Source organism: Tursiops truncatus, chromosome 10 (assembly GCF_011762595.2).
Source record: "Tursiops truncatus isolate mTurTru1 chromosome 10, mTurTru1.mat.Y, whole genome shotgun sequence".
In the NCBI taxonomy this organism is placed as follows: Eukaryota; Metazoa; Chordata; class Mammalia; order Artiodactyla; family Delphinidae; genus Tursiops; species Tursiops truncatus.
In genome coordinates, this window is record NC_047043.1 from 78,381,047 (window position 1) to 78,402,871 (window position 21,825).

The following is a 21,825-nucleotide window of genomic DNA, read 5'->3' on the forward strand; positions in this document are numbered from 1 at the left end:
GGGAGGGAGGCTTTTGCGCATTCTGTGTTCAAGTCACATCATTTTCGCCAGGTGTTGCTTACGCTTCTGCCAATGTTTTGTTCTTTCTCCATTTAGAAAAAATAATCACTGGGCGTCTGGTGAGGCCTAGGAGTCTGCTAGCGCCAAAAATCCAATCTGAAAATGCCTAATAGACAAACACTTAGACTTTCTGCCTTCTATTCAGAATGATGAAAGGTTTAGCAAAAGGGCACATATGAGATGAGCCAAGAAGGCACCCAACCTTGACACGTATTTTTCCTTTTATGACCTTTGCTCAATCAGCCTCTCTCATGTGCTTTCAGAGAAGGGCCCAAATGGCTCATTAGCTCTGAAATCCTCCTTGTTCTCATAAAAATCCCCTCAAAGGAATAAGAAAATCTAGTACATACTCAAGCTGAGGACAGTGAACCAAAACTAGGTTCAAATCATTCCTCAACCCTTTTCCTTTAATCATTTCCTTTGTCCTGATCAGTTACTACACAGCTACGAGAGGAAAAACCAGGAAAAGTGCATTTGAAGAAGAAGGTTTTACTGTGTGCTCTGAGGCATTTCATTTCACAACCAAGAGCGTTGGTAACTTTTAAAGAGAGGTGGAAAATTGGCTTTGACGCCTGACACAGGGTTTCCAGATAATTGCATACTGACTTTCAAACTTTCTTAGGCATATTCACTGATTCTGAGAGTTTGTCTTCCTGCGGGCTGTAAAGATAGTTGTATACTTGAGCCACTGTGGGAAAAGGTGTCAAAACTAACATGGGAGATGTTGAAACTAACTGAGAGGACTCTTCTGTCCTAATTTAGAGAAAATGTATGGGAAAATGAGCTACAATTCCTTTGAATTTCAGCATATTTGCCTGCGTCTGTATCACGGGATTTAAGGTCAAGGTCAAAGAATCTTTCAAAAGGCAGTTAAACAGTCTTCTGGAACAAGCAACAAGCAGGTGTGGTAGAAAGCCTCCATACCCAAATTCAAGGTCTTGATTAAATTTAGCCCATCTCCAAGGACAAGTCCCATGGGAAAGGTATCATACAGCAGGTGGGAGGAAAGCTTCGCATAGCTCAGAAGTCTCATGCAAGGTTAGGGAAAGTTTAATTTGTTTGTATTAAGAGCCAGAGGAAAGCAATCAAAGACCAAACTGTGGGTGAAGTCATTCCGTATTCATTAAATAACACAGACATAGCTGCTATTTCATTCTAGAAAGGGAAACTGAGAACTCTGAAATCCTGAGAACATCACAGGGTACATGGGGACAAACTGTAGATCTAAAGAAAATAACTTGAGATTTCTTCCCCCCCCCCCCGCCTTTCTTTTTATTTTTAAATTAAGCAGAAAAGTCTCCAAAACTAATGGAAAAACCAAAAAACAACCTTGCCTTGAGGTCAAGTCACCCACCACCCGTGACATGCTGTGATAATGTTATTAATGGAGCTCACAGAAGCACTGTTAGTAATGGGTGTTTGTTTCGGCAGCCACACATGCATGGAACTGGCTTAACTCACTGTCTCCTAATGAACGCACCTTAGTGGGAAATGGCTTTAGCAGGAAGCAATGTACCAAGACTAAATGGAGGCAAACGGAGTTGTACCGGGGCAGAAAGCTAACGGGAGGGAGCACCTAGCTGATGTCAGCCAACAAACGACCTGGGCCACGGGTCCTCAGATTCCTTGTGGGTAAGTCATTTGGAAACAGAGGTGAAGTACATTTCAAAGCCTGCACAGCCCTTCCCTGTCTCCCACCATATTTCAGATTAATTAACAAATGTGCTTGGGGAAAATAACAAATGATGTTTTATTTAATGAAGAAGGTGATCAGTTTTGGAGTACATACTTATAATCCATCCTAATAGGAAACAGATTCATAGATTCCTAGTTCCTGGAATCACCTGGCTTCCTGTTTGTCTCAGCTATTGCACCCAGCAGAGAGTTAACCTTCTGAGAGGGTGACAGCCGTGTTTCTCCATACTCTGCTGAAACCCCCAACATCTGGATGAGACAGGACGATCATCCCTGCTACAATTCAAGGGCAGTGAAGACAAGCGGCTCTGAACTCAGATTTTAATTAGATTCTTAACCAGGCAACAGTAAACATATTATTTTAAATTAAAATTTTAAAATTTCAGACGGGGATAGAGTAGAGAAAGGACAAGATGAAGGGGCATTTCATATATATTTTTACTCCTTATACCTGTTTTTTTCCCCTGGCATTTATTTCTACAACCATATGCTTCTTTTAAAAACTCCTACACCGGGACTTCCCTGGGGGCGCAGTGGTTAAGAATCCACCTGCCAATGCAGGGGACACGGGTTCCAGCCCTGGTCCGGGAAGATCCCACATGCTGCAGAGCAACTAAGCCCGTGCGCCACAACTACTGAAGCCAGCTCTCCACAACTAGTGAAACCCGCACGCCTAGAGCCCGTGCTCCGCAACAAGAGAAGCCACCGCAATGAGAAGCCTGCACACCGCCATGAAGAGTAGCCCCCGCTCGCGGCAACTAGAGAAAGTTGCGCGCAGCAACTAAGACCCAACGTAGGCAAAAGTAAATAAATAAATTTATTAAAAAACAAACAAAAAAAAAACACTCAGACCTTCTGAGGCAACTGCTACGATTGATATCCTGCTCAGAACTTTGCAAACGGCTTTCTCTAGCAAGAATTTCTCACACTCAATCCTGTCAAGGGTCTGCTTTGCAAATTTCACCTACGTGTCAAATTGTCTGCCTGTGAACACGCAATCAGAATGGAAGCTGAAGGGTTAAAAACAAAAAATCCCAGCCTTCAGGAGGGTTTGAAAAGCGACCCAACTAACTCCATCCTCAATTAAGACTTCCATCATCTGAAGCGGAAAGCATGAAAAGCGTTTCTGTTAATGAGATTCTGGCTGTCTTTTACTTGCCATAGAACAGTCCCGGGCATCCCAGGAAACACTGGGGAGAAGTGACCGCACTCACCGAATGTAGTCCCTGCCTCAGGCCTGCTCACCGACGACACAATGACGAAGCCGAAGCCCTCGTTCTCCCCGCGCCGGATCTCCACGTCGTAGGGCTGGACCACGGTGCTCACCACGCCGGTGCTCACCACGCCGCTGCCGCCGCCACCGCCGCTGCCAATGCCGCTGGTGCTGCCGCTGCCAGAGCTCACCGTGTTCAGGGAGTTCTGGCTGCCCTGCGGAGTGCGCTTCTCCTCGGTCAGTGAGGCCGGCTGGTTGCTACTGTGATGGGAGGAGGCTGGCGAGGGCACCTCGTTCTCTGTTTTGGAGGCTGTGCAAGAGATTCACTTCTCAGTTACCCGCCTTTGCGAGAAACGTGCCCTGCCTGCCACCCCTTCCTCCTTCCCCCAAGGCTCCGCAGCTATGACAGCTATGACAGCAACTGGCCTCACAGAACTGAGATACAGGGATTGAAAAGAGCTGATGGAAAAACAGCAAAGGGGACACCCCAATTCTGTATCATTTACAGCAATATTGTATCTCAGCATCTGCATACAGACTCAAATTTGCGGCAAGATCGGCCCACTCTGAAATATTTCCCGGTTCACAAATCAAAAACCAACCCCTGGACACTATGATGACTGAAATGAGTCAGACAAAGACAAATGCTGTATGAGATCACTTATATGTGGAATCTAAAAAATACAACCAACTAGTGTATATAACAAAAAAGAAGCAGACTCACAGATATAGAGAACAAACTAGAGATTACCAATGGGGAGAAGATGGGGGGTGGGGCAATATAGAGGTAGGGGATTAAGAGGTACAAATTATTAGGTATAAAATAAGCTACAAGGATATATTGCATGACACGAATATAGCCCATATTTTATGATAACTATAAATGGAGTACAACCTTTAAAAATTGTGAATCACGGCCTTGCACACCTGTAACTTACATAATATTGTACAGCAACTGGACTTCAATGAAACAAACAAACAAAAATGACCCACTGAAGGATGTATAGGTGTGGCCCACAGCAAGGGTGACTACCTTTTTTGCCTCAGAGATATGCCCTTCACTGCACTCAAATTGTCATTACCCTCAAGTCACATTCTGCTCAGATGTGCAAACAGTTTTGCTTTGCTTTTTCCATCACCGGAGACATGGCAAGCTGACAGTACCATTAAGATTTCCCTACTGTGGGATTCCTGACAACACCCGTCAGAGGTATACTTAGCGTCTCTTCCTCGCTTCCAGATGTCAATGATCTACTCCGATCACGCAATTGGATACTTTAGCCTCCCTCAGAATTCGTTTGATCAAATTTCAGTTTTATTGCTTTCTCAAGTGACAGGGTAAAGCTCTCCTAAACAGCCACCGTAGTAGGTGGGACCGACTTAGCTTTCATGTCAACAGCAAAATGTGTGTTCAGGGTTTGGATAGGACTACTAAATTTATTCCCCAAAGCATCCCCTTTCACAGATTTCATTTGTAGTGTAGTAAAATATACAGAACATAAAACTTATTATTTTGACCATTTTAGGTGTACAGTTCAGTGGCATTAAGCACAGAAACACTGTTATGCAGCCATCCCCACCATCCATCTCCAGAACCCTTTCATTTTCCAGAACTGAAATTCTGTACCCATTAAACACTAACTAATCACTCTCCCCTCCCCAGTCCCTGGTACAGCCAGCATTCTACATTCCGTCTCTATGACTCGACTACTCGAGGTACCTCATGGAAGTGGAAGCATATAATATCTGTCCTTTTGTGACTGGCTTATTTCCCTTAGCCTTATGTCTTTTCAAAGACTGAACATGCCTTTAACCCAGAGCTTAAAAACCCCAATATTTAAGATCTAAAAAATACATCTGAAACAAACAAAAATCACATTGCTCTACTATTTTTATTTGGACCAGTGAAGTCAGAAAGTTTACATCTCATCTCAAAAGCCATTTCTGATTGCTGCTACTGGTTGCGTGGGATACTACGTTAAGATCCTGAGGCCATAAATGAGCTCTAGGGACGTAAGTGATTAACACTCTTTTCATGGCTGCAACAGGTAGGGCTCTCACACTGGAATCTGATATCTTAATTCTTTTGTAATTAATTATATACCATTTAAATGAGCTCTATAATTTTTTTTTGGGGGGGGGGCATGCCAGGAGGCATATGGGATCTTAGTTCCCCAACCAGGGATCGAACCCATGTCGCCTGCAATGGAAGCGAGGAGTCTCAACCAGTGGACTGCCAGGGAAGTCCCCATGAGTTATTTATTTATTTTTTTTTAAAACAAGATGCCAGTTGATTTTATCTGATAAACAGGTGTTTCACTAGTATTACAGCTATGGAGAATTCCTAATATTTCACGGCATCCTGCTTCAATAATTCAACTGATACCACATGGAATCTGCCTCTTCTGCATTCTGGGTTCTGTCTTGAATACCTGGAGGCAGGGGCTGCAGGCAAACATGGTGAATGAATGGGAAGGGCAGACATTTACCCAATACTGCCTCAAAATGGCAGATTCTGATACGGAAGTGAACCACGATGCCCAAGGATGGCAAGAAGGGAAGGCTAAACTCAGCAGACAGTTGGAGGAAGGAGGGAATTTCTGAGGGTTTTACAGATAAGGTTATCTTTGAGTTGGGCCTGGAAGGATGTATACGAATTTGAGTTGCAGGAGGAAGGACTGAAACATGACCTAGAACTGGCCAGCGCTACAACTTGCTTATAGTGAAAAACGTAAAAATTAAAATAGTTTAATACATATGACTGTCAACAACACAGCAGCTTTTTTATGAGCTTATTTGGCGGTGCAAACCTAATTTTTGCTCTCTTAATTTGAAGCTACAATTCTCCTAACCTCTTTTGCTGAGAATTCCCATCAAGTGAAGAGAATGACTAAGTTCTGTTTAGCAAGGGGATGGAGGGAGGTGACATATATATTCAACTAGGCTTCTTCTAAAAGCCTTTGCTGACCATGTACGGATGGCACATTAAAGTCTTTATTTATTTATTTTTTTTTTCCGGTACGTGGGCCTCTCACTGTTGTGGCCTCTCCCGTTGCGGAGCACAGGCTCCGGACGCGCAGGCTCAGGGGCCATGGCTCACGGGCCCAGCCGCTCCGCGGCATGTGGGATCCTCCCGGACCGGGGCACGAACCCATGTCCCCTGCATCGGCAGGTGGACTCTCAACCACTGTGCCACCAGGGAAGCCCCATTAAAGTGCTTTTAAGTGACAGTAGTTTTGAAGGGTTCCATCTGGAAATTCTGAGCTTAATCACATTCATAAACATTTGCTAAAATACATGCTTGAGGAGACGGACACAAGAAAGGGGCCTCTTCTGTGCATAAAGTGACAAGGCACTGTCTAAAGGGATGAATGAAAAAACATACCTGCAAACACCACTTTACGCCGCACTGTGAGATTGACGTGACCTTGCTTGGCGGCTTGTTGCATAAGCTGGACCACAAGCTGGTGTGATTTGCCAATGACTGGTGTCCCATCCACACAGATTAATTCATCCCCAGACCTCAGGCGGCCGTCTGTGTCAGCAGCACCCAGTGGTACGATGTGACCGATATAAATCTGTTGAGTAATTGGACGATGGATGAAACACTGACCTTTTGGTTTACTATTACAGGCACACCTCGGGGATATTGCAGGTTCGGTTCCAGACCACCGCAATAAAGCTAATGTCACCACAAAACAAGTGACATGAATTTGTTGGTTTCCCAGTGCACATAAAATTATGTTTATATTATACTGTAGTCTTAAGTATGCAATAGCATTATGTCTAAAAAAAAAGTACATACCTTAATTTAAAAAATACTTTATTGTTAAAAATGCTAACCATCATCTGACAATGTAGGGCTGCCATCAAACTTCAATTTGTAAAAAAATGTACTATCTGTAAAGCACAATAAAATGAGGTTTGCCTGTAAAACGATGGCCTTCACAACCTCTGAGAACAATTCAGTTCATTCATTCATGTCTGCATCCATGCCACAAACCCTTACTGAGTGCCCACTGGGTACCAGGTGCTGTGCTAGGTGATACAATAATTCTTAAATGGAAAAAATAACTTTTTCTTGTTTAGTACCCTGACATTTATCTGTAGTTTGCTGACTCGTTTTTTCCCCTTTGCAAAAATAAATCATTTTACTCCCTTCATTGGCAAAACTTTTCCCCCTTTTCTATCCACCTAAGAGGCCTCTGTTCAGAAAACTCTACTAATTATAATAGTCATACAACTTTGCTTTAAAGGTCAGCATGTGCCTAGCAAAAGGGAATGCATGATGAGTGGTGTTAAATGAAGGGATGAATCAAGCCAAGTCTGGTTGGGCATCCCTGTTTTCATAGTCTATAGCACCTGCATGCAGAGCAGGTCTTTATATTTTGTGTCTTGCTGTTGTTATACTAACCATTCACTAAACTTTAGCTAAAATATTTGTGCCTTGCTTGCCTTCTCTCTAGATAATGATGCTACAGCGATCTTTACATGGCATTTATCATTTACAAAGAACTTTGACAGAAGAGTGCTTAAGAACATGGACTCTGGAATCACACCCTTTCCAGTCCCTCCATTTACTAACTCTGCGATGCCAGGCAGGTTCATTAACCTTTCGGTGTCTTTATTTCATGATTTGAAAAATGGGACAGATTCATAGATTTGATGGATACATGAGAAGAATGGGTGTTAGAAGCCTTTAGCATAGCACCTGGCACATAGTAAACACTCAAGAAACCACAGCTATTTTTACTGTGATGAGGAAATGAACAATACTTGTCTTTAGTTCTCTTTTCCCCTTTCAAAAGAATCCTGTGACGTTCTCCTCAATTTATTCTAAAGATGAGGCCTGGAGAGATTAAATGTCTCCTGATCCTTGTTCAGCGTTCTTTCCCTAATTTTGTAAAGAGCGTGGTCCTACTTTCTCTAACCTTTCATAATGTCTTGTCAAGCGCTCTCTGTCCCAGCTACTCAATATACAAAGCCAACTACCTGCTGGCAGATTTAACAGAATTGGCCAGAAGGATCAAGCCACTGTATTCCCAGTTGATGTCTATTCCTATTTTGCTTTTCGGTTCCCTTTTCTCTGATGGGGAGCTCCAGACGCTGCAGCTGCCGCTTTCCACAAACACAAACACACACTTTTTAGAAAGGATCTAGTCCCTTCTTTATCAAGACAGAAAGAGTTCACAAAATCCAAAGAATAACCCCTAGTGCTTAAGATGAAACAGTCAGGGAATATATATATATATATATATATATATATAAAATTATATTTATATACAACTGAATCACTTTGCTGTACAACAGAAATTAGTACAACATTGTAAATCAACTATACTCCAATAAAATTTAAAAAAAAAGACGAAACAGGGGTACACCTGGTGGGACTCAAATCTTGGTGATTTGTCACTGCTGCCAATTTGCTTTGAAGTCTTAGAAAACTGCACGGGGTGGTGCGGGGTAGGGTGGGATGGGGGGCAAGGGGCAGGGAGACAAAAGACTCACAGGTTCCCCCGGTTCATTGCCACCCAGAATCCTAAATCCAAATCCAGTCTCTTTTCTCCAGAGGAAGATGTCCTGTTCTTGATAATCTGGAACTGCAGAGAGGGATGAGGAAGAGAGAGATTATTTCTCGGATAAAAGGAATCAGAGCCCTAAGGCGAACACAGTTAACAGGACCGATACTGATGGTGTTTGAGCAGACGACAGCGTTCCAATACACACAAGTAAACAAAATAATCTGGACGGGTGCAATAACAGAGGACACTGGGTGAAAGTTAATGGTAGGAATAGTCATTGAGCCTTAAGATTTTTTTCAAAGGACTAATCACTGTTTGATAATTCCTAATCAAGCCATTATCCCTGACGAAGGCTGCAGTCAGCACTCACCACTCTCCTGGGTATTGTTGCAAGGGGAATTAAATAAATTAAAGTCATCAGGCTCTGCATCACAAAGTGGGTGCCCATGTCTGAGGAAGGAGCTCATGCTGTCAGAGTGACCTCTGAAGTAGAGGTTGGCTCCGAGGATTTAGAAGACCTGTTAAGTGCCTGATGTTATCAACTAGAAGATGCAAGAAAACAGCTTGAGGTAAAAAGTGTTCTCAATTAAAAAAAAGAAAATCACTTCTTTTTTTCCTTAAAGTAATCAAGACTAGCAATGCCAAGAATATGATCTGTTAGATCATTTTTGCCAAAAGAGTTACTCTCAAACATCCTAATATTTCCAAATTTATAAAATTTACTATGATTTCACTGCTATTATGAAAAAGTAGTCAGCCTTCTATATCCTTAAGATCACTGGTGAGAACAAAATTGTCCTATATCTATGAACCATATTTCATCACTAAAATAAGTGCTTTATTCCAGTATTTGCCTATAATATTTCACCACTATAAGTATTCATTTATTATCTAACAGCTTGATATTTTACTTTTAAAATTCAGTAATAGTCCAGGGCTTTCAAATGGAAATCTCATTTTTTTAAAAAGTATTTTCCTTAAGAACATGCTTACTGTACATGAGATTGTCCTATATAACACTCTGTTACTTAACTAAAGTAATAAAAAAAGGGGTACTTGTATTTAATTCTTACTTAATATTTTAGTGTTTAAGTAAGTGTTTAAGTTTTACAGTCTGTAAAATGACAAATCTTTTATTTAAAGAAAAAAAATATAATTTAGTGGCCATGAATCCTAAAGGAGATTTTCAAATACTGTTCTGCAGAATTTCTGGTTTCTTTAATTCCTTGGCTTTGGGGCTGAAGGAGCTGTGTATGTACTGAGAACTTAATTCCCATCTTCTCTGATTTTGGACAGTGGAATAGGGAAGAAGAAGGTGGTTGTTTAGACTTCAAGCTAGCGAGAGATGTCCCTTTTTCGGGACTCACCCACGAGCTTAAAATGTATGCCGAGAGAGAAGAAACTAAATGAACACGTAAGCACCAGTCAGAGAATCGAATATTTGTGCTTGAGCTGTCTTAATGCCATGCTTTCAAGGGAGCTTCTTATCCAATGCTTTTTTATTATAATTGCTGAGGCTAAGCTGTAAGATGCCATGGTACATGGAGTTAGGCTACAGCACGGGACACAATTCGAGAATGGTATTTTCTTCAGCATGCTAAGGTAACAATATTTTCTTTCTGTTTGAGTAGCTGGCTATTGTTTCAAGAGCCTCATTGAAACAACAAATTAAATCAGGTTGAGTCTCCGTCGTCTTTGGTTCACTCAAGCTGGAGGATTATTACCAAAACAGACCACGGGTGCTTTCCAGCCAGCACTAGGTTCTTGGCAGTCTGCTTGAAATCTGATGAGCCCTTCTGTGAACAAGGGAAAGACCTCTGCAGAGACCTCCAGCTCAGACCAATTTTTTCTGCAGCATCGTTTAACACAGGAACACCTGCCCATCCTACAGTGTCACCAAATGTAGCACGTTTCTGCCTTTTATTGCTCAGTTAGGAGTAAGCCACCATGGGATGGGCAATTATGGCCAACAGACTTAGGCTTATCATACAGTTCAGTCCATTGGAAAAAAAATTGTTCCTCTGAGAATTAATAAACAGACGGCAAATTTATTTAAAAAGCCTCCTATTGAAAACGAAGATGCCCAATGACAGACACCAAGGATGTAGAAGATGCCAATGATGAGCCTTTCAGGAAAACACACACAAACACAGATGTGTTACAAAGAAAGTCTTTTGGTCCTTGAACTTGGGCATCTCGACAATTATATTCTTCTATGAACCAAATGCCATGTTCTAAATATATAACTTTGGTGATCAATCAGTACTGAAACATATTAGAGAATTATAGAATGATGTTTCTCTTCTTTGTCCTCTGCTGTCCCTCCTTAGCAAGGGCACTAAAGTTTCTAAACTATTCCCCCCAAACATTTTTTGTTCTCTTCTTTATTTCAGGCAGATTTTATTAGAATTAAGTTTTCAGGAGGCAGCAGGGTAGAATCATCTTTCTGATATTACTATCACCCCCCCCCCTTCTTTTTGAGACTAAATCAAGAAGAGCTAAGAAAATCTCATCCAGCTCTCTTCACTTCTAAGCCCTGGTACAGGGGACAATCAGAGCAGCTCATTTCCTTTGGTAATTCCACCAATGACCCAATAAAGCAGTCAAAAGACTTCCTTTGATAATTAGAAAAAATGGAATCACCATGTTTGCAGAGATCTCCCCTGGCGTCTCTATTACTACAGACACACAACACATTTGCAGACTTGGCTAAAAAATGCCCATCACTTTTAATTTCACCTTGTCTTTGCTCTAGCCTTGGTCAATAAAAACACCCCAAACACTTCTGTTCATGGCATCCCTCTTTCTTCCCTCCTTTTTCTGAGTTTCTTTCTAGCCCCCTAGACCAATGGGAACATCAAACAGGATGAGTAATAATGGAGAAATGAAAGTTTTCAGCAGATCCTTACTCTGACATTCTCCAAAATTCGTGGAATTGATTTCTTTGTCTCTTTCACCCTTGCTCAATCCCGATGCAGGCGAAGGTGACATAGCTGGAACAGTAATGTCACAATTTTGCAAAGCTGAATGTACGTGTTTTCTCTTAGTTCATTTTAATTTAGTTTTGATTGATAAGGAAGGTGCAGTTAAGCTTTCACAATAAAGGTCAAGGCTGCTGTGGATTTTAAAAGACTATGGTTTGATTCTTTTTTTTTCCCACCGTACTTCTCTTGTCAAAAAGCTAGAATTTACAACTGTACCGCCGAGAATTTCACAGAACTACCTTTACCATCTTAGACTCTTCCTATTTAATTATACCCTGAAGTACCCATTCTCTTATGACCTTGTTTGAATCATGTCATGAACTTGAGATTTGTCTAACCCCTTATTTCCTTTCGAAAAAATTTAAGCATACTTTTGTCACAGCCACATTACTGTGTTTATTTAAAATAGTATCAAGTTCCTGGTGGGATTAATTCTTGGGCTAAAGTCTGTTCAGATGAATTCTAGGGCAGTTCAACCAAAATAGTCTTTTGTTTAGTGACACAAATCATCAGATCTGGCCAAGAGCTGAACAAATACACAAATAAGAACTGTCATAATAGCTCTTAAAATCTAGACGTACACCCAAGCTCCTTAAACTATGATAAAGGAGCTGTACACCAATTCCAGACCATTAAGCATGTCTCTCTCTCGAGGGACACGTGTACGCTGGTTAAAATGACAGCTTTGTCATTTTTCTTTCCCAACTCTTTTGTGAACAGGCAAAGTTTGAACTGCAAGCTTTAGATTTTGTTTCACAATAAACACTAGTGGGTACTAGCTGCTCTTCCTGAACACTTATAAATAAGATTGTATCGATGCCATTTTTAAAAGATGTACACAACTGCCACGTTATCTAGAGAAAATACAAATAGGCAACGTGGCTTTTAAAGGGCTTCCAAGCATGCTTTTTCTTTCTTTTTTTTTTTTTTAATAAATCTCGGGTTTTTTCGAATTTTACTTTATTATTTTTTTAATACAGCAGGTTCTTATTAGTTATCTATTTTATACATATTAGTGTATATATGTCAATCCCAATCTCCCAGTTCAACCCACCACCACCACCCATGCATGTTCTTAATTGAACACTTAAGCTCTTCAGAGGGATTTATTAACACATCTGTAATTCAGATTGATTCAACTGGACACTGCTGTTTTGACAGATGGCCACATCAAGAATGCTGTATTTTGCACAGTATTCAGACCATGTGAAGGAACTGGATCAGAGACTTTGTTAAGAATCTTCACATTGTCCTTTACAATAAAATGAAATATGAGGAAAATATATTTTCCCAAAAAAGGAAATTAAGGGTGCAATTAAGATGTTACTGCTGACTTTAATTTTCTTGGTTTTTTTCCTGGAGTACTTTGCTCATTTTAATATGTCTTGGGGAGAGGGGCAGGGAATCACATCTAATGAGGCTACATGCTTTACTTTTTCATTTTTTTCCAAAAGACAAGATAAAAAAACAGCCTAAGGGAATGGCAGAAACTGATCTGGGATAAAGTCAAATACTGATTAAAAGACAAGATTGACGTAGGTTCATTCATACGTACTGTGAAAAAAAGAAAATGTGTGACAGATACTGAAAAATTATCATGGAGGGAAAAGTCTCATCATTATCCTGATTTAGTGGTGAGGAAGAAATCTATGTGAATTTTAACATTGGTCAGGTTGCTACAATCACTCAATTATGGAGCGTCTAATCAGCAAAAAAACCTGATTCTCATTTGTGCTGCTAGATCCTGTTCCTTAGATGTTCAAGAAAGTTAAGGCCTAAACTGGCACCATTACAAATATCTCAGTCTGCCTCTCATTCAATGCTTAGAGCAGCTGGCTGTGGCAGAATTACATATTTTTCTTATTTTTTTTCTGGTGAAAACTTTTTTAAAAAAATGGATTAAATACCAAATTCTGAAGAAATACTGCTTCGATCAAGGTAAAAATGCCATCTGAGCTACAGCCTCCTATTCTTTGGGTGCATTAGAATTGTCTGTCAGTCCATGAGGCCCACACCAGCACTTCAGAACCTGATTTACTTTATTGCAAAAAGATTCATACATGGGAAACTCAGTCATAAATGTGTACTCTACTGAGAAAAGCAGGGGCATAGTCAACAAAGCAGTTATCTCCACATCAACTGAAGTTGGGTCACTGATTGGAGGACCTGCATGATTAAAGAGAAATGTGAAGGGAATGTGAAAATATTCCTCTTTGGAAAACATTTCTTCCATGAAATCATTCCAATTAGTGAGAAGACACAGTGAGAACAGACACCAGGTTCATGCTTAGCAACTACTGCTTACAAGGGATGTTCCAAATGGAACTTCATTTCCTCTGGCCCGGAGTGAGGTGTACTCAGGGGTCTTTCTAGTCCAGGGACTAAATAAACCCTTCTCAAGTTATCAGGTTTTTGCCAGCACAGTGAAGCCTTAGTCAAACAGCCTACTTAATTCCATGCACTATGGTAGTAAGAAGGCAATGATTTCTCTTCCTTGAAGAGGAAAAGCAAAGAGGGAGCCTCGGTGACTTCTAAAACTTGATCATCACCAAGACTCCAGTCATGCCTCGTGCCTCCTAAGTGCTGACTTGCACCCAGCAGTGTGGGCCACTTTCCTTCTCAGGCAGGGATGCTGTTCTCACTCCCCTGTTTGGTTTGGGTCACAGAGGAGTGGCTCCAGCCAGCAAGTAAAATGCTTCACAGCCAAGTCCAAGGGGGTGGGTGGGTGGCTGCAGTGCCCCCCCCCACTCCCCCACCCCACCCCCCATGCCTCGGCCCTCCACGGGGCTTTGCTAAGAGAACCACAGGTGTGGCTCCAAATGAAACCTGTGCTGAGGGGGCTGGGGACCAAGAGGAAAGGCAGAATGCTTGTCTTCTCTCTTCCAGTTTGAATCTGACCCTTCAGCAAACCCGGCCTCCTCCCTCGTTAATCATTCTCTCCTATCCTATGACAAAAAGGGAAAATGAAGTGCATGTTCTTCATAGATGCTTCATCCCAACCAATCATACTCAGAAGAAAAGGTCAGTGAGAGCAACCGCCAAAACAAACAAACGAAAATGGCCCATTTGTATCCCCTAAGATGAAAGCATTTTAGGAACTCTGATTGGTAACAGTAAGATAAGTGAATACTGTTTACAGTGAATAGTTTTTGGAAATCATTTCATAATAAAAAGTAAAACATTCAATGTGAAGGGATTACCCGGTTTATAACAGCCCAAAAGGTACTATGTATGACATCACTAGGTCATATTTTTCAAAAAGGTGAAGCTAAAAGAACATACTTAACCACAGTATAAATGATTAAAACACAAACCACTCACTACTCTTTTTTTTTCTTTTTAAGGGGAATGTTTAGAAAGACTGATAACGTTTTAAAAAAATTACCAGTATTCTTAAAAACCGAGACCACTAAGAAAGCATTTAATTTCTTCTCATCACTCCTGCAATCCAAACCAATCGTATTTATGTTCTATTGTATATCAGAGCTGCTTCACGAGACAGGAGCTCAGAGGAGGCCACCATCTCCATGTAGGGAAGAATTAACGGGGCAGCAGCACTTATCGGCCACTTCTTTTTGTTTTTTTTTTTTGGCCACTTCTTTTAATGGAGAGGAAAAATAAATCCATTTTACCCAGGCCCTTCATCTGAGGACCATCCGTGACTACCCCACCTGCCCAAACAGAAGACGTAACGGGGCCTCAGTGAATATCCAGCAGATTCTATCACTGCTCTGAGATGCTGTCACCTCTCACCTGGATCCACCTCTCTCCTGTTCACACACTGACAATCTATTCTCAATAAGCCTCAAGAAGAGAGTTGGAGCCCTGTGGCGGAGTCCAGGGAAGACAGGAGCCAGGGTGCTACTCACGTCGGTTTTCATACATGCTCCTGGACTGGGCCCAGATTTTAAAGGGATCTGGTTTTTTCTGCCCAGAGCTGTCAGTCTGGTCTGGAGCCGGGGCCTCGGCGGGTGGGAACTCGGGTAGCACCTGTGTGCCGTGGCCGGGAGAGGCTGTGTGCAGGCTTCGGTGGCTGGCAGCGCTGTGCTGGGAGCTATTCTGGCTGTCTTTTCTTTCCAGTGGTTGCTGAAAGGAAGCGAGTGAGAGGGGCAAGAAGAGATTATTATTGGTTCCCGGAGTGGGTGTTTTCCATCAGCTTGTTTTTGTTCAGCACTTCTGCGCACACATACATAAATTTATCAACAACATTTTGGCTTCCACCTTCGGCTCATGCTGAATGCAGGTAAATCTGCTGGGGACTGGCAGACAGATAGAGGGGTGGACCAGACAGAAGGACGTCATGGTAAACCATACCGCTTTCAGGGTTGGAGCAGAAAACAAATCCAATTTTCATCACAGGTTCTCAGCTAAGTCACTGGGCTCATTTATTATGAAATGTACTCGTTTTAACATCTTCATTTTTAAACCAAACATGTGACACAGAATACCATGCGTGGTTCAAGTGGAAAGCTAGAATATCCAGAAGAAATAGGATCAGGGCTAAAAATGCTCCTTGGGACTCCACATTTTCCCTTTTTCAGTAGTAAAATACCCAACTTCTTGCTAAGGATTTACCATCAGTCCTGCTAGCCTGTAAGAAACATGGATCAGATCTTTAAAAAATCATGCCTAGCATTATGTGTGCACTTGTACTTACAAGTATATAAAAAACTATTATCTGAAGAGCTTTCATAATTCTTAGTGAATCAGTTTTGCAGACATCGCATTACACCTCTTGATCTCCTGATACTACTGTTGGTTGAAAACCAAGATCCAACTGTATATATGGGTTGACCTCGGGGGGTCAGCCTTCTTAGATTTGCAACTTGTCCAAACTCCGAGTAGTAGTCAAAGGCAAAGAATTTCATTTCAATTTCAGTAGAATAAGTAGGAGGTTCCTGCTCCTTAAATTCTGCTCAGCTAAAGACCCTTCCCATTTTAGGAGATGCTCTTTGTTGGAAGGGCCATTGAATCAACAGCAAAATCTAGTCGGAGGAAAAATACTGCATGGGAAATAAAATAATTTCAGCTCTTATTTTCTCCAATGAAAGATGTGGTAAGCCCAGGTGTTTAGTTCCCCCCATTCAAAAGAAAAATCCTGGAGTCCTGTCTCTCACACAACAGACACCATGTCACTACACTTAACTGCTTCAGAGCATTGTAAAGGGGCATCTCCGGCCTGTCTTATAGATCCTGTATAGCTTATGATTTTCGAGTAGTATATAAGATCTCTGACCTAGACATTCTAGTTCCCTAAAGCTCTTTATAGCGTCAAAATCTTGCCCTCAGTCTTGCAGTCAGTCCTATCATACCATTCTTCCTTATTCTCTCCCCCAGGTAGCCTCCATCTTCCATTCACATCTCCGTGGAAATTTCCAAGGTCCCGTTCATTTACTTCTCAGGTCCCTCTACTCCTTCCCTTCCAGTCCTTGCTTTGAAGTAAGCATTGAAGTAAGGCCAAGGAGGACAAAAACTTCATTTTCCCTTGACTGTTCAGATCACAGATCTGAAGACAGGTTTTAGCAAGGATTCAAAGTCGAAAATTGGGCATGTATTTCATGAAGGTAAGATAGACTCTTTAAAATTATACTTGATGTGCCTGCGGGAGAGATGTGAGGACCATATTCTAAACTAGCAAAGAGGTCTTGGGAACCAGCTATATGAGGGGCTTAATTCACTCAGACTCAAGGGGACAACATACTCTGGGTGAAGAGGTCAGGAAAACACACTGATGTTCGGACAGGGACAACCATCTCCATTACCCCACATCACAGCGTTCCCTTTTGAGGATCAAGGGCTCCGCTCAGCCTTGGATGGATCTGCATTCCGAAGACTTGGGACAGAACCTGGTTCTGCCAACTTCCAACAGGGTCCTCTCCAAAGTGAATTCGGCTCTCAGGGCCAGCTATCCCCTTTCTATTCCCTAAGAAGGTCAAAACCTGCCTTCTTGCTTCCCCTGGAGACATGCTGAAGATTTTCAGAGTCAGAAAGACATTAACGAAGGATACAATCCCCATTCCCTTTTGCACGAGCGTGGGAATTCGTCTTCCTCTTCACCGTGGTCTTTGTAAGGGTCTCCATTATAAACAAGCATGTGTAGTGTACACACCTCAGCATAAATAGAAAAAAAGATGGGCTCTGGGTGGGTTTTCTCCCTCTTATACTTTCCTGTACTGCCTACTTCTTATTTCTATAATGTACAGAGAATGTTTTTTATAATCAAGACCAAATGTAAAGCTGTTTTCATTTAGAAATGAACCTTGGTAAGGAGAATTAATGGGACTGTTACTTTCTATTTTTTACATTTTGGTAGTGTTTTGTGTCCGCTCTCCTCTTGGAAGGGCAGGAAGAAGATATTTTAAAAGTGAAAGCAAATAATTCAATAGATGAAGGGCCTCTGGATTAACCATGAGAGTTTCATCCCTCTCTTCAAATGACCACCCTCGCCTGGTTTTTCAGATGAGTAGCAAATGCTAGATGTGGGGTCAGTCCATTGACACTAAGTTCATTTCATGGTTAGAGTCAGTCTCTGACCGTGGAAGCTCCAGTCTCCTTCGTGTAGAGGTTCCTCTTCACAAAGCCTCACCAGGACCCTGTGAGCCGCACTGCGGGATTACCTGAGGGCAACCGCACAATATTCTTCTTCTTCCTTTCCTGGGGATACTCGGTAACCTCTTGAAATGTAACCTCTTCCAATCACTGCCTCTTCCTGAACAGGAGAGAAACACCTTACCGGCAACCCTGTCCCACTGAGAGAGTCTGGACCTTTCTCCAGCAGCGAATGCACAGGTGCTTCTACAGACACACCCACAAATGCATGCACACAGACTCTGTACGTCACCTCAGGGGTTTCCAAGACCCTTCGATGGCTGTCCCAGTGTAACAAATCTGACACCGAGGACCTGGAAATCTCAAGTTTAAATGAAGAGACAGCTTCGCCATAACCAGAGGGTGCAAATGAAGTTTACCAGAAACGGCTTGGGCCATTTAAGAACTTTTATCCCCTTTTCTCACCTTCCCCATAAAGGATGCATTTATCACAAAATGACGGATACAGTCTGGACAGAGTCTACAAAACTGCCTCTCCATCAAACTGCACCTCTGCATCCCCTTTGAATGCCATCTAAACTTTGCTCCTAAACCTGGAAAATAAAAGTACAGCAGCATCCTGAGAACATGCTCTGAACACTAGGCCAGCGCTAACCCATCGCTAAACGCATGTTCTAACCCACCCTCACGGGCCAAGCACATGAGCATCCGGAAACTTTCTGGATTTTTCCCTGATAAGATTTAACCTCGCTTTATGTTTCCTCTCAAGTTCAATTATGAAAATGACTTAATTTGAAAATGCATTCTGTATTTAGTATCCTGGCACCTAAGCTTTTTGAAGCTATGTTCTGTGTGTGTAGAAAAGTTCAAAATATACCTTTTTATTTTCTGAGAACACGTTAATTAGATATGACATTATCTTTTATTTGGTTAGGGTCCAGAACTGTCCAGGAGGAAAGCCATGTTTATATAGCTCTCAACTTAAAAGTCACCTCATATGCCTTTGCAGCAGTCTGGATTCCCTCCCAGAACACTTGGGCCATGAGGACAAATTCACTGCTGAACACAGGATCCGACTTGCACCAAATGTGATTGTCTCTCACCTCATTTTTCTAGGTGAGAAACTGGCCCTCAAATAAGCATTAATAAAGATACACTTTCAAGTCTGTTAAAGTAATTCTATGCATGCTAAGAACATGGCTGGCGCAATCCATCAATGATAGCACATCCAGAATGGCCCCTCTTAAGTAACCTGCAATACATTTATTCCCTCATCCAATAAATACACACTGATCACCTGCTATGAGCCAGATTCTGAAAAATACAATGTGTAAGTAAGAAAGAGATAGTACCTGAGAATTTGTACCTATGTATCTAGGTGTGTGTATGTGTGGAGATGGAATATTAATCAAATAATAATGACAGACTGATGACAACACACTGCAGTGTCCTTAAGGTTAGTAATAGGGAGAAGCCTCTGGAAGAACATTCCATTAATGGAAACAGCATGTGCCAAGTCTGCAAAGCAAAAGTGAGCTTGGCCTGTTTGGAGAGCAGAGAGGTAGCTAGTGTGGCACAGCAGGGGGTGGCGTGGCTTGAGAGGAACTTGGAGACCAAATAATGCAAGGGCCTTGTGGGCTACTTTAAGGAGTTTGGGTGTCACTCTTAGTTCTGGGGAGGAGGAATCCATTAGTGAATTTAAAGCACGGATGTGCCAGGAGCCAACTTATTTCCAGAAAGTTTGGTCTGGCTACTGTCTAGAGAATAGGTTGATGTGGGTGGGAGCAAAAGCAGAGAGCCAGTCAGGAAGCTACTGTGCAGACCAGATGAGGGACCCAGGGTGGCTTATACAAGGGGAAAAGCTATGACAAGGGGGAGGGACAAGTAAAGTCAAAAGATATTTTGGTGCCAGATTTGATAGGCATTGCTGAAAGGCTGCATGGGGGAGAGGAGGAGTAAGAAAAGAGGAAAGGGGGGAGGGGGGAGGGGGAAGGGAAAGGGGAAGGGGAAGGGGGAAGGGGGAGGGGGAAAGGGGAAGGGAGAAGGAGGAAGGGGGAGGGGGAAGGGGAAGGGGGAAGGAGGAAAGGGGAAAGGGGAAGGGGAAGGGGGAAGGGGAAAGGGGAAGGGGAAGGGGGAAGGGGAAAGGGGAAGGGGGAAGGGGGAAGGGGAAAGGGAAAGGGGAAAGGGGAAAGGGGAAAGGGGAAGGGGGAAGGGAAAGGGGAAGGGGGAAGGTGGAAGGGGAAGGGGGAAGGGAGAAGGGGAAGGGGGAAAGGGGAAGGGGAAGGGGGAAGGGAGAAGGAGGAAAGAGGGAAGGGGAAGGGGAAAGGGGAGGGGGAAGGGGGAAGGGAAAGGGGAAAGGGGAAGGGGGAAGGGGGAAGGGGGAAAGGGGAAAGGGGAAAGGGGAAGGGGGAAGGGAAAGGGGAAGAGGGAAGGGGGAAGGGGGAAGGGAGAAGGAGGAAAGGGGGAAGGGGAAGGGGGAAGGGGGAAAGGGGAAAGGGGAAGGGGGAAGGGGGAAGGGGAAGAGGGAAGGGGGAAGGGGGAAGGGAGAAGGAGGAAAGGGGGAAGGGGAAGGGGAAGGGGAAGGAGGAAAGGGGCAAGGGGAAAGGGAAAGGAGGAAGGGGGAAGGGGAAGGGGGAAGGGGGAAGGGAAGGAGGAAGAGGGAGGGGGAAAGGGGAAGGGGGAAAGGGAAAGGAGGAAGGGGGAAGGGGAAAGGGGAAAGGGGGGGAAGGGGGAAGGGAAAGGGGAAAGGGGAAGGGGGAAGGGGGAAGGGAAGGAGGAAGGGGAGGGGGAAGGGGAAGGCGGAAGGGGGAAGGAGGAAGGGGGAAGGGAAGGAGGAAGGGGGAAGGGGAAGGGGGAAAGGGAAAGGAGGAAGGGGGAAGGGGGAAGGCAGAAAGGGGAAGGGGAAGGGGGAAGGGGAAGGGGGAAGGGGAAGGGGGAAGGGGAAGGGGGAAGGGGAAGGGGGAAGGGGGAAGGGGGAAGCGGGAGGGAGGAGGAGTTCTCAGAAACACAACTATCCACCTCCAGCTTGAATAACGCTTGGAAAGGAGGACCACATATCGAGTTGAATGTCTCCAACACTAGCTGTTGTCACTATGTGGATATTTTTGAAGCAAGATTTTTACTTCTGAGTATCAAATCAGGGCCAACTAGGAAAAAAGAAACGATTTCAATTTTGAAAACTCCACAGAAATCCTTGGCCACATCTGGCTGTGAACTTGTGTCATAAGACCATGTAAAACAAAACTGCACCAACCTTCCTAAAACAAATGATTTCCTTATTACTGACAGGCCAGAGAAAGTGGGAAGATGCAATGGATTTTATAAATGGAAATGAGGAAAAAAGTCAGCTCATTAGTATTTCACAGAATGATTTCAAAACGGAGGTACTTATAAAGTGAGCTGAAAATATTTGCTCGGAAGAGCAAATGAATACAGACAGCACTTAGCTTAAATGATGAAAAGAATTCATGTGGCTTAAAAATGACAAATCAATCCATTTTTTAGGCAAAATTATTTACAGTTCATGTATCTGCCAAGACTGAAGGCCACTGCAGCGATTTACATGGACAACAGGAAAAACTACAAGTGCTGATGAGGTATCAGGCCAATGTCATTAAAGGTTGCACGAAAATCAGTCTCAAATGCAAGCCAAAGCAGAGGATGGTCCTTCTTTTTGTCTCTTTCTTTTATCATTTATGGGTCTAAGTCAAATGATTTCTTCCAAAAGGCAAGAAAGAGGAGTTAATGGAGAAGAAAAGGAAAGTTCTGATTGGATATGAAAATGAATTTCAGTTCATACTGA

At 42.8% G+C, this 21,825-nt stretch overlaps 1 protein-coding gene across 19 annotated transcripts in view; it reads right to left on the bottom strand.

The window, feature by feature from the left end:
- The window catches only part of MAGI1 (membrane associated guanylate kinase, WW and PDZ domain containing 1), a 615,965-nt gene that overhangs the window by 18,425 nt on the left and 575,715 nt on the right, over window positions 1-21,825 (bottom strand). For 16 of the 19 annotated variants that reach the window (XM_073787522.1, XM_073811339.1, XM_073787519.1 and 13 more), the window contains 5 exons: window positions 15,344-15,560; window positions 11,400-11,483; window positions 8,477-8,568; window positions 6,354-6,546; window positions 2,970-3,278 (listed from right to left, as the gene is read on the bottom strand). In XM_073787522.1, coding sequence (XP_073643623.1) covers window positions 2,970-3,278; window positions 6,354-6,546; window positions 8,477-8,568; window positions 11,400-11,483; window positions 15,344-15,560 — 895 coding nt within the window. The remainder of the gene's footprint in view (window positions 1-2,969; window positions 3,279-6,353; window positions 6,547-8,476; window positions 8,569-11,399; window positions 11,484-15,343; window positions 15,561-21,825) is intronic. The other 3 variants (XM_033865247.2, XM_033865243.2, XM_033865252.2) reach the window with 1 other exon arrangement.